General features: G+C 43.3%; 1 protein-coding gene across 1 annotated transcript in view; it reads left to right on the forward strand.

The window, feature by feature from the left end:
* CASP10 (caspase 10) overlaps window positions 1-12,300 on the forward strand; it is a 40,320-nt gene that overhangs the window by 20,165 nt on the left and 7,855 nt on the right. Inside the window, exons 6-9 of the mRNA XM_015110720.3 lie at window positions 3,033-3,072; window positions 5,140-5,231; window positions 7,565-7,673; window positions 8,559-9,051. Coding sequence (XP_014966206.3) covers window positions 3,033-3,072; window positions 5,140-5,231; window positions 7,565-7,673; window positions 8,559-9,051 — 734 coding nt within the window. The remainder of the gene's footprint in view (window positions 1-3,032; window positions 3,073-5,139; window positions 5,232-7,564; window positions 7,674-8,558; window positions 9,052-12,300) is intronic.

Raw genomic sequence — 12,300 nt, forward strand, 5'->3', positions numbered from 1 at the left:
AACTGATTTCTTTTCTCTAGGAAAATAGCCCTTGATTAAATTAATTCCAATCCTAGAAAAGCGCTTAGATATCTGATTGAGGTATTGAGGGAGAGAGGCTGCTCCCCTTGATTCTTTTACTGTAATCCAATTAAACCAACATTTATGGGCCAATCCTTGGCCATGGGCATAGCTTCGTTTAGAGAGTTGCAAACCCCTTCCCACCTCCCCACTCCCCCAGAAGCTCTTTATTATTTTAATTAATTAATTAATTAATTTTTTTGAGATGGAGTCTCGCTCTGTCACTCAGGCTGGAGTGCAATCTTGGCTCAATGCAACCTTAGCCTCCCGGGTTCAAATGATTCTCATGCCTCAACTTCCCTAGTAGCTGGGATTACAGGTACCCCCCACCATGCCTGGCTAATTAGTTTTGTATTTTTAGTAGAGACAGGATTTCACCATGTTGACTTCAGGTGATCCACCCTCCCGAGTCTCCCAAAGTGCTGGAATTACAGGCATGAGCTGCTGTGCCTGGTCATCCCAGAAGCTCTTTAAAATGTGGTTTTCCAGCACTGACATTTTAGGATTCCCGAATTCTAAGTTAAATTGTCTGCTAAATGTAACTCTTCCCACCCACTTTTTCAACTAGTTTTGTGCTCTGATACTGACATGCATGTAGAAACACACACACACACACACACACACACACACACACACGATTCTGCTTGTTGACTGAGAAATTCAGTGGTTTCTAAAGGGGCGTGGCTCAGCTGTGGCCTCTGAAGCGCTGTGGTTCTGCTGACGTGGGATGATGACTTGGCCACGGCCACATGCATTTGGGGGATAGTTGTGGCGGTACTAGAAGTGCAGGGGGACTGGGGCACAGCACCTCATGTGTTTTCATAGACTTTTAGGGTTGGAAGCTGTCTTAAAAGTTTTCTGGGCAGCCCTTTCCCTCTCCGTCAAGTGATGAATAAAATAAAACTTGGTGAAATGTCTCATGTTTCTTAAGCACCTGAGGATTTTTTTTTAATTTAAAAAAACACTGCCAATAATTAGGCTCAGTGAGAAGAAACTCTCATTGAATTTTAAGCAACATCTCCTAATGTGTTTAAAAATTGAACTGATTTTTTTCTCGGCCCCCTGCAACCTCTGCCTCCCAAGTTCAAGTGATTTTCCTGCATCAGCCTCCCAAGTAGCTGGGATTACAGGCACGTACCACCAGACCCAGCTAATTTTTTGTAGTTTTAGTAGAGATGGGGTTTCACCATGTCGGCCAGGCTGGTCTCGAACTCCTGACCTCAGGCGATCCACCTGCCTCGGCCCCCAAAGTGCTGGGATTACAGGCGTGAGCCACCGTGCCCGGCCAAATCAGTTTTTTTTTGAGTGTGGCATAACGTTTTCCTAAGGAGAGGCATGTCTCTTTATGGAGGAGACCTAACACCTGCTTCTTTATAAGGCCCTATTGGACTCCTCTTGAAAACAATCAAAAGAAGTTGAAAGATGATTGAGTGTGGCCAGGCTGTGGGACATTCACTCACTCATTCATTCATTCATTCCTCTCTGACATAGAGACTTGAGAGGTGTCAACAGAGGATGCAACATTCTCAGGAGAAGAAACGCAGATTAGACCTTAAATCTTTTTTCTAGTCCGTGTTCTGGCTGACTTTATCAGCCAAGGGAAGAACAAATCAAGGAAAGCCAGGGCCTGGAGGGGCTGGGCAGAGCCTGCTGCTGTGTCTGCATTGCCCCTAGTCCCAGAAGACTCACTCAACTGCTGGACAAAACCAGAAGGCAGTCTGGCCAGGTCCTTGTCTGCCGCTTAGAAGAAATCTAGGATTCTGCAGGAAGGGAACAGTGGCTTATGAAAAGAAAGGCAGGAAGCCTTTTGGAAAGTGAAGCTAAGTCTCCTTTGCATTTGTTCCCCCAGAGCTGGGGGAGCAAATGACAGTATTGTGCAGCTCCGAAACCTGGGGGCTTGAGCAGGGAGGCATCCGCAGGAACTTGGGGGTGATTTGTCAGTCCCCTCACACAGGTCAGGGGCAGCCCTTCCCCCACACCTTGGTCAGGTCCCCTTGGGGGCTTTCTGCTGCAGGCTGATGGCTGAGAGTCATAGGGGGAAGGGGGTAATGGTGAATGGGGAGGAGGGTGCAGAAAAGACAGGGTCTTAGACTTTGTTTTAACTTTGTATTAAATTATATAAAACATTAACATATGCCCAAAGTAGTGCATCCTTGCCTCTCCTCCCTGCCTCGATTACCATTTTTATTTGTTTTTTGATTTATCTTATTGTTACTTTTGAAGAAAATCCAACCCATATCTTCCCTTTATTACAAAAGAGGTAGTATACTCAAATACCATTTCATTTTGCTTTCTCCATATGACAGCTTCCCCTGGAGAAGGGTATAGAGGCTTTCCTTGGCATCTTACTCCACTATGTGGACATACCACGGTTTTTCAACCACTTCCTATTAGTGGACATTAGGCTATTTCCAGTCCTTAGTGCAAATAATGCTGCAATGAATAAGTACCCTTGAGTGTATGTCACACTGTATTTTTGCCAGTGCGTCTTTGTGAACCTTCTCCTTTGGATGGAGAGAGTTGGTTCTCTTCCCATTTCCTGCCAAAGAACTTTTCTTTTTTTTCTTTTGAGACAGAGTCTTGCTCTGTCACCCAGGCTGGAGTGCAGTGCCGCCATCTCGGCTCACTGCAACCTCTGCCTCCTGGGTTCAAGCGATTCTCCTGCCTCAGCCTCCTGAGTAGCTGGGATTACTGGTGTTGGCTACCACACTCAGCTAATTTTTGTATTTTTAGTAGAGGTAGAGTTTCACCATGTTGGTCAGGCTGGTCTCAAACTCCTGACCTCAGGTGATCCACCTGCCTTGGCCTCCCAAAATGCTGGGATTACAGGCATGAGCCACCGCAACTGGCCCAGTGACCTTTTCTATGACTGTGGATTAGATATCTGTGCTTCCCTGCATCAAGTCTAGTTTTTGTTCCTCATGCTGTGTGAATTTCCTACGTTTTATGCCTTTTTTTTTTTTTTTCCTCAGCAGGAGGAGTCCCAGCAAGATAAGCATGCAAGGAGTAATGGTAGGTGTTTCTAATATACTTTTTACAACTTAGATCAGTATGGCAGGGATAGACATATTTGATATATACCAAGGAATTCAAGGTGACTTGGAAGAGAGACTTTACAAATAATGAATAATTCATTTTTTATTCCAATTCAGGGCAAGACATTGAATGCATGGATTATACTAGGCTTTTCTATGGCAGTATGGAGAGGGCTGGGTGGTTTCTGCTCTGAATGCCTAGTATAGCAGATTCTAGAGACTGCAGGCAGCTGTTCTCCCTCCACCGTTCAGAATTACGTCACCCTCTGTGCAGCAGAAACAGTCCCCAGCAGGGCTGAAGCCTTCAGACCAGTAGTGACAGCAGAATGTGCAGTCTGGGCGCGTGTCCTCTATGGAGTGGTTCCACATGTTGCTTCAGAGGGAGAGAAGAAGCAAGAGGAGGGACTTGAGGATAGTGTGCTTAGTTCCCTGAATCCCTGCCCAGAAACCATAACCTTAGGAAAATATTCCAGAATCTGCCATCAGGTTAAACTGCTTATGAACAAACAGGCTTTGGCGAAGTCTTTCTGTGGTATCGAAAGTTTGTCACAGACCATTCCTTATTTATTTATTTTTCTGGAAAATTATCCTTCAGAGTCCAAGACACACAGCTTTGCTAGCAATTTCTCTTTTTGCCTAACATGGAGGTTGTGTGCTATGATGTTGATAACATTGACCAGGTTAAGCACTTGTCACGTACTAGGCACTGTTCAGAGAGATTCCAGGGATTATGTCATTCAGCCCTCCAATCACTGGAGGTAGGTACTACTGTTATTCTCACTAATGATGAGGAAACTGAGACCCATGAAATCTAGTGCTTTGCACTGCAGCTAAAAGGCACTGCAGCTAAAAAGAAGCGAAGCTGGGATTTGAACCCAGCAGTCTGATTCCAGAGCTTACTCTCCTAAGACTAGGCTCTCCCACTGTCTATTTATGTGAGCTCAGGTGACTGCTTCACCCCTCTGAAGAATAAGGCAGTTTCTTTCAGCTTTACAATTCTGCGGTTCCAAAATTTAGACGTGACTTCCCCTGGAGCGTTACCTCCTCCCATGGTAAGGAGGAATTAATTTATAGGTGCTCTGAGCCACTGAAGCTTGGATCCCTTTTGCTGTGTTTTCTGGTCTGGGGAATATGGACTTGCTCAGCCTGAGGACTGACCCTTAGCAGTAGTTAATAACCAACTCATGCCCCAGAGACAAGGACAGAATTTGGTGGATTCTACTACAAATTTTCTGCGAATGGAAAAAGAAAACTGTTTGATGTTACATTTTCCTGTTAGTGTCATGTGACAAATAACCCATCGCTGACTTTCTCTCTGTGACAGAATCCAGATGAATCAGGGAGCTGGCAGGAACACTTCAAAGCAGTGTGATCCTCAGCTGATGCCCAGCTGGAACTTTCTTTTTCCCTTTTTTCCTTTTCTTTCTTTTTTTTTTTTTTTGAGGCAGGGTCTCACTCTGTTGCCCAGGCTGGAGTGCAGTGGTGCCATCATAGCTCACGGCAGCCTTGACCTCTCAGGTGATCCTCCCACCTCAACGTCCCAGGAAGCTGGGACTACAGGTGTGTGTCCCCATGCCCAGCTAATTTTTTGTATTTTTTTTTTTTTCTAGAGATGGGGTCTCGAACTCCTGGGCTCAAGCGATCTGCCGTCTTGGCCTCCCAAAGTGCTGGGATTATAGGCATGAGCCACCATGCCCAGTCTCCCTCTTTTTTCTTCTCGAGGTCCACCTAGCCTCTTTATATCCAGTGACATAAATGCTGACTCAACCCAACCATACTTGACCTGGAACCCTTGAGCTGATCCATGCAATCTTAATCAATTCCCCACCCAATCCCTGCCAGCAGCATAGTTTCCAACCCAGACAAAGCAAAAAGGAATGCGAAGACACGTCAGTCTCTCCTATCAGGAAAGGCATGGTGGCTGAATTGTCTCAGGAGGGCCTTGAGAGAAGCATAATTCTCCAGAATTAGATGCGAAAATTATCAGTAAAGAAATCTAAGTGCTTGGGGAAGATATTTGGAGTCTGAGTACCTCTCTTTCTAGGTAACAGAGCCATAGATGGTGCACCAAGCCTGGTCTCCAGGGGGTTGCAAGGAGCATCTGCTAACACTCTAAACTCTGAAACCAGCACAAAGGTCTGGATGGTTTCTTTTTTCTCTGTTTTTAATAAAAAACTTTTTTTTTTCCCAAATTCAATCAAAAGGACGGTTTCTTTAGGGGCTCTCTCCCTAGGTTCTGGCCTTTGATGACTTTAAGGGCTCCAAGCTGTTTGTTTCCAACTTGTTTCTCCCTCTCTCTATAATGATCTCTGTTCTTCCCACCTTTTTCTTATCAATCAGAAGTGATTGATCCCTTTGACTATGGAGGAAATGCTATTGCACTTTGAGTCATGCTTACCCTTTGGGTTATTTCTGGAGAGGGGTAGTTTCTTTTCTTATCCATTGAAGCCACTTATTTTCTGCTTGGATAAAGATGTACCATGATTTCAAGGATGATTTTAGCTGCACAGAGGCTCTGCTAAAGCAGCTCAGCTAATTTGCCATCACATGCTGGTTACAATAGTCTTCAAAACTAATTGCACATATTTTTAAATTCCTACTGTGAATTTATATATTGAATTTTTATATTTATATATTGAATTTTTAAAACTGAATATACAGCCATCTTTATATATGAATATATATCAGCCATTTTTATATATAAGAATATATACATTTATATATATACTTTATATATAAGTATACTTTATATATACTTGTATATTAAGTATATAGATATATATACACACACATATATATATTCATATATCTTTAAAGATGGTGGTCTTGCTATATTGCCCAGGCTTGTCCTGAACTCTCAAGCTCAAGGAATTTTCCTGCCTCAGCCACCCGAGTACCATCATGCCACTTTGTATATTATTTTTATACTCAGAAATAAAATTACAAAAGAGATTTCCCTTTTTTTGAAGGCATCAGATCACTCCAGAAGTGAACCATCTGAAAAAAATCTTTGATATTTATGTTGTCTCATGAAATCCTTGCATATGCTTTCTTCATTCGTGTTGCTAATATGAAAATGAAGATAATTTTGCATAAACCCTGGGTTTGACAATATTAATATACATATTCCATTTTCTTAACTTTCATGATTGCGCTTCTCCAGCCAAACCAGGTGAAGTCTGAATTTTATTTTTATTTTATTTTATTTTATTTTTTATTTTTATTTTTTTATTTTTTTTGAGACGGAGTCTTGCTCTGTCGCCCGAGCTGGAGTGCAGTGGCCAGATCTCAGCTCACTGCAAGCTCCGCCTCCTGGGTTCACGCCATTCTTCTGCCTCAGCCTCCCGAGTAGCTGGGACTACAGGCGCCCACCACCTCGCCCGGCTAGTTTTTTGTATTTTTTTAGCAAAGACGGGGTTTCACCATGTTAGCTAGGATGGTCTTGATCTTGTGACCTCGTGATCCGCCCGTCTCAGCCTCCCAAAGTGCTGGGATTACAGGCTTGAGCCACCGCGCCCGGCCGAAGTCTGAATTTTAATCAGGACCTGGTATTTCCCCTTGAAATTAATTAGCTAATTCCACACTAGGGCCAGAATCTTGAGGACTCTCTGCCTCTGATACTGGGAGTGGCATCCTGAAAGAAAGGAAGTGTCTGATCTTCAGTGCAAATGAGATTTATCCTTTGTCCTGGGCTCTAGGACTTAACAAAGAATCTTTGAAATTTTATTCAGATCACAATTATGCAGTAAAAGTGAGTTGCAGAGTGGTCAGAATCCCCAGTCTTTCAAATGTCTCTACTAAAAATACAAAAATTAGCTGGGCGCAGTGGCGGGTGCCTGTAGTCCCAGCTACTCCGGAGTCTGAGGCAGGAGAATGGCGTGAACCTGGGAGGCTGAGCTTGCAGTGAGCCGAGATCGCGCCACTGCACTCCTGCCTGGGCGACAGAGCAAGTCTCCCGTCTCAAAAAAAAAAAAAAAAAAAAGTGACTTTGGAAATAATGTGGCATAAATATTCCAAGGGGTTTAGACTAGAGTATAAAAACATGGTTTTGGACAGGCATGGTGGCTCACGCCTGTAATCCCAGCACTTTGGGAGGCTGAGGTGGGCAGATCACTTGAGGTCAGGAGTTCAAGACCAGCCTGGCCAACATGGTGAAACCCTACTTCTACCAAAAATAAAAAATTATCTGGGGGTGTTGGTGGGCACCTGAGGCAGGTGGATCCCTTGAATCTGGGAGCAGAGGTTGCAGTGAGCCGAGATCGTGTCACTGCACTCCAGCCTGGGCAATAAGAGTGAGACTTTGTTGCAAAACAACAACAACAACAACAACAACAAACATGGTTTAAACAACTGGCATGGAGAGATACATCCTGCTCTTCCTCACAGTGGACCCATTGGTATGGTTGGTTAGAAACATTTAAGGCCCTAAGACGAGGATTCCTACTAAGTGGCTCTATCTGTTCTTCAAGTGGGCACCTACGTACAGGATGGATCGGAACCACAGAGGCCTCTGTGTCATTGTCAACAACCACAGCTTTATCTCCCTGCGGGACAGACGAGGAACCCATAAAGATGCTGGTAAGAAAGTCTAGCATAGTTTATCAAGTGCAAATTGGGGATCTTAAAATTATTTTTTATTTTCACATTTTTTTCTGTGACTTTTATTTTCCATATATGTGTAAGGATGATTATTATGTTTCTGAGCCTCTTGTATATCCCTGGGGCATCACCCAGTCTGCTAAAGAGTAGCAAGAGTCTTTGACTATTCACAATTCTGAATAGAGGAGAGCGTGTACTGGGGGAGAGCATGCTGGACTGGCACGAGACAACCTGGGTGTGAGCTCCAACTCCACCACTAACTAGGTGTGTGATCATGGGAGAGTCAAGAGACCTCAGCTTCTTCAACTGTGAAACAGATGAAATGAAACACTGGCCACTGCCAATTCTCAGGACTGTTGTGACAACACTGGGTATTACATGATAGGAGATTCATTGTAAGATTTTATGGTTATGAAAATAAAAATAATCCAAAGCTTTAGGCTATTTGCTGTGCAATTTTTGTAACTATTAGCATCATTTCATTTTTTTTTTTTGAGACATAGTCTTGCTCTGTTGCCCAGGCTGGAGTGCAGTGGTGTAGTTGCAGCTCACTGCAACCACTGCCTCCCAGGCTCAAGCCATTCTCATGCCTTAGCCTCCCGAGTAGCAGGGATTACAGGCGTGAGCCACCACACCTGGCTAATTTTTGTATTTTTAGTAGAGATGGTGTTTTGCTATGTTGGCCAGACTGGTCTCAAACTCCTGACCTCAAGTGATCCACCTGCCTCGGCCTTCCAAAGTGCTGAGATTACAGGTGTGAGCCACTGCACCCGGCCTTGTTTAAGTTCTTCCTTTTGTTTTGCATCATTTTTTTATTTCCCCTTTCTCTCTCTCTCTCTCCTTTTTTTTTTCTTTTTTAAACAGAGATCCTGAAGGGTGTGTTCCAGTGGCTTGGGTTCACAGTGCATATATACAATAATGTGACGAAAGGGGAAATGGAGGAGGTCCTGCAGAAGGAGAAGTGCAATCCAGCCCATGCCGACGGGGACTGCTTCGTGTTCTGTATTCTGACCCATGGGGAAGACGGAGCTGTCTACTCTTCGGATGAGGCCCTCATTCCCATTCGGGAAATCATGTCTCACTTCACAGCCCTGCAGTGCCCTGGACTGGCTGAAAAACCTAAACTCTTTTTCATCCAGGCCTGCCAAGGTGAAAAGATACAGCTTTCCAAATCCATCGAAGCAGATGCTCTGAACCCTGAGCAGGCACCCACTTCCCTGCAGGACAGTATTCCCGTCGAGGCTGACTTCCTACTTGGTCTGGCCACTGTCCCAGGCTATGTATCCTTTCGGCATGTGGAGGAAGGCAGCTGGTATATTCAATCTCTGTGTAATCATCTGAAGGTCTTGGTCCCAAGGTGAGAGTTCTTTTTTTTCTTTCATTTTTAATTAATTAGTTTTATTTATTTTTTATTTTACTCTCATTCAACACCTTTGGTAAGGGTGAGAGTTCTAAATTGTTCTGTCCATGTACCTGTTCATCCATCTGCCTACCTTTCTGTTTATCTATTTATCCATCTATCCATCTATCCATCCATCCATCCATCCATCCATCCATCCATCCATCCATCCATCCATCTAGCAACCTTGTATTGAGTACCAGCCTGGACCTGGAAAGGAAGATAAAGTTAAAAAAAAGACAGGGTCATTGCCCTCAGGTTGCTTATAAGCTAGAGGGATAGACAAACAGACGGGGAAGGGCATCCCCAGCTGGTAAGTGCACATTGTGAAGTATAGGTGTTACGGGAACATGCAGAATGACTACCTTGCCCAGATTTGAAGGATGAGAGGAAGCTTCTAGAAATGACAAATAGATGTTAGGTAAAGAATCAGGTGAAAGATATGCTGGGCAGAGGGAGTAGTGTGAACAAAAGCATGGGGGCCTTTTATTTGTTCCTTTGTTTATTTATCACTCACTCCTATTTCCTGAGCACTTATGTGCTATCTTTGGCATTCTATTTGTCACTGCTCTGACAGATTGCCTTCTGTCTTTGCCACATGCTCTCCTCTTGGCAGCTTTAGCTATATCTAGAGGCCATGGGCACCTCCATGAAAACGTCTCCAAAGTTGCCATCTCTGGCCCACTCGTCTCTGAATTCCTGGGGGGCAGAGACCCTGTTTCATTTAACTTTATATCCTCAGCCCCTGACCTGATATATTGTGAGCTTGTTAAACATTTGCTGGGCCAATGAATGACTTGCTTGAGCCCATCTCATTAACAGCCCGCTAGATATCCTACCTCTGTTTAGCCCTTGGACCTCACATTCAGCATACATGTTTCTGAGCTCATCTTCCCAGCCTTCTCCAGGAGCTCCTGAATTTCCATTTGAAGGAATGGCCGTAGTGCTCTTCTGGGAATTCAGGATTGGAGTCTTCAGTCAACTTTGCTTTTCTCTCTTCTTTACCAGCCCCTCCATCCTCATCACAGACATCAGAGGCTAATGTCTATGGCTTCAGTAACAAGGCAATATTTATTGAGGTCATACTATGTGCTTACTGTACTGGGTATCGAACTGGGGGCTGGAGGTGCAGCTGTGTACAAGAGAGACAAAATCTGCTCTCCAGGGAGCTAAAAGTCCAGTAAAGGAAGGACAGATAATAAAAATATGTGAATATTTAAATTATTATTATTTTAAAAATTCAACAATATTAAAAGGAGACAGTATACATGCATAATTAAGCAATGTCTGGTTTTTTTTTGGTACTCCAGAAATTTCTTTGTTATTTTTAATTAATACTTCATAACTACATATTTCAGGGTTATAATTTGATATTTCAATACATATATGTGTTGTATAATGATCAAATCAGGGTAGTGTATCCATCACCTCATGCATTTATCATTTCTTTGTGGTGAGAACCTCTAAAAGCCTCTCTTCTAGCTATTTTGTAATATACAACACCTTACTGATTGATCGATTGATTTAAATATGGGATCTCACCATGTTGCCCAGGCTGGTCTTGAACTTCTGAGCTCAAGCAATCCTCCTGCCTTAGCCTTATAAGTAGCTAGGATTGTAGGCTCAAGCCACAGTGCCCAACTCAGAATGCCTTACTGTTAACCATAGTCACCCCACTGTGCAATAGAACACCAGAGATTATTCCTCCTATCTAATTGTAACTTTGTACCCACTGACTAACCTCTCCTCATCTTCCCTTCCCTCCTTCCCTCTCATCTCCATAATTGCTGTTTTACTCACTGCTTCTACGATATCAACTTTTTAAACAAAGATTCCACATGAGTGAGAACATGCAGATTTTTTTGTGAGTCTTGCTTATTTCATTTAACATGATGTTCTCTGGGCTCATTCATGTTGTCAGACATGTCAGAATTTTCTTCTTTTTTATGGCTGAATGGTATTCTGTCGCTTATAAATATCACATTTTCTTTATCCATATATCCATTTTTGGACACTTAGGTTGATTCCATAACTTGGCTATTGTAAATAATGCTGCAGTAAATAGGGAGTGCAGATATCTCTTTGACATATTGATTGCATTTTCTTTGTCTGTATACTTAGTATGGGGATTGCTGGATCATATAGTATTTTTTATTTGTAATTTTATGAGGAACTGGCATACTATTTTCCATAATGACTGTACTAATTTAAATACCACCAACAGTGCATAAGTGTTCCCTTTTCTCCAGATCCTCGCCAACATGTGTTTGCTTTTGTTTCTTTGATAATAGCCATTCTAACTTGAGTGAAGTGGCATCTCACTATGGGTTTTTTGTTTTGTTTGTTTTTTAGACAACATCTCGCTCTGTCAGGCTGGAGTGCAGTGGTGCAATCTCAGCTCACTGCAGCCTCTGCCTCCCAGGTTCAAGCAGTTCTTCTGCCTCAGTCTCCCGAGCAGCTGGGATTACAGGCATGTGCCACCACACCTGGCTAATTTTTGTATTTTTAGTAGAGACAGGGTTTTACCACGTTGGCCAGGCTGATCTGGAACTCCTGATCTCAAGTAATGCACCCACCTCAGCCTCCCAAAGTGCTGGTATTACAGGCCTGAGCCACCGCGCCCAGCTGTCATTGTGGTTTTGATTTGCATTTCCGTGATGATTAGTGATGTTGAGGGGTGGAAGCGGATAAGTAGGAAAACTCCCACCACAACTATAGTGCTAGAGTCAGGCAGGACTGAGACTGGGGTTGAGCCTTCCACAGCGGAAGGAAGTCAGGGGTGGAGGCCAAGTTGGGCTGATTTTCCTGCTGCTGCTAAGAGAAAACCAATTAATGGAAGAAGGTTGGGGGTAGGGTTAAGGATAAGTATTTGTTGAGGCTCTCATGTATTGGAGGATGAGAGGAATCATGCTATAGCTAAAATTAAAGCCAATGTCACCAATGCGATTGTATAGAATTGCTTGAACGCTGCTGTGTTAGCATCTGCTTGGCCATGTCATCAGCCAATTAGTAGAAAAGATATAATTCCTACGCCCTCTCATCTGATAAAAAGTTGGAAAAGGTTGTTGGCGGTAGCTAGAATTAATATTGTGGTGAGGAAATAAGTAGGTATTTGAAAAACTGATAAATGTTCAGATCTGACTTTATGTATCATATTGAGAATTCCATAATAGATCAAGTGATTAATAGTGCTACTAGAATAAACAT

The sequence above is a fragment of the Macaca mulatta genome, chromosome 12 (genome assembly GCF_049350105.2).
Source record: "Macaca mulatta isolate MMU2019108-1 chromosome 12, T2T-MMU8v2.0, whole genome shotgun sequence".
In the NCBI taxonomy this organism is placed as follows: domain Eukaryota; kingdom Metazoa; phylum Chordata; class Mammalia; order Primates; family Cercopithecidae; genus Macaca; species Macaca mulatta.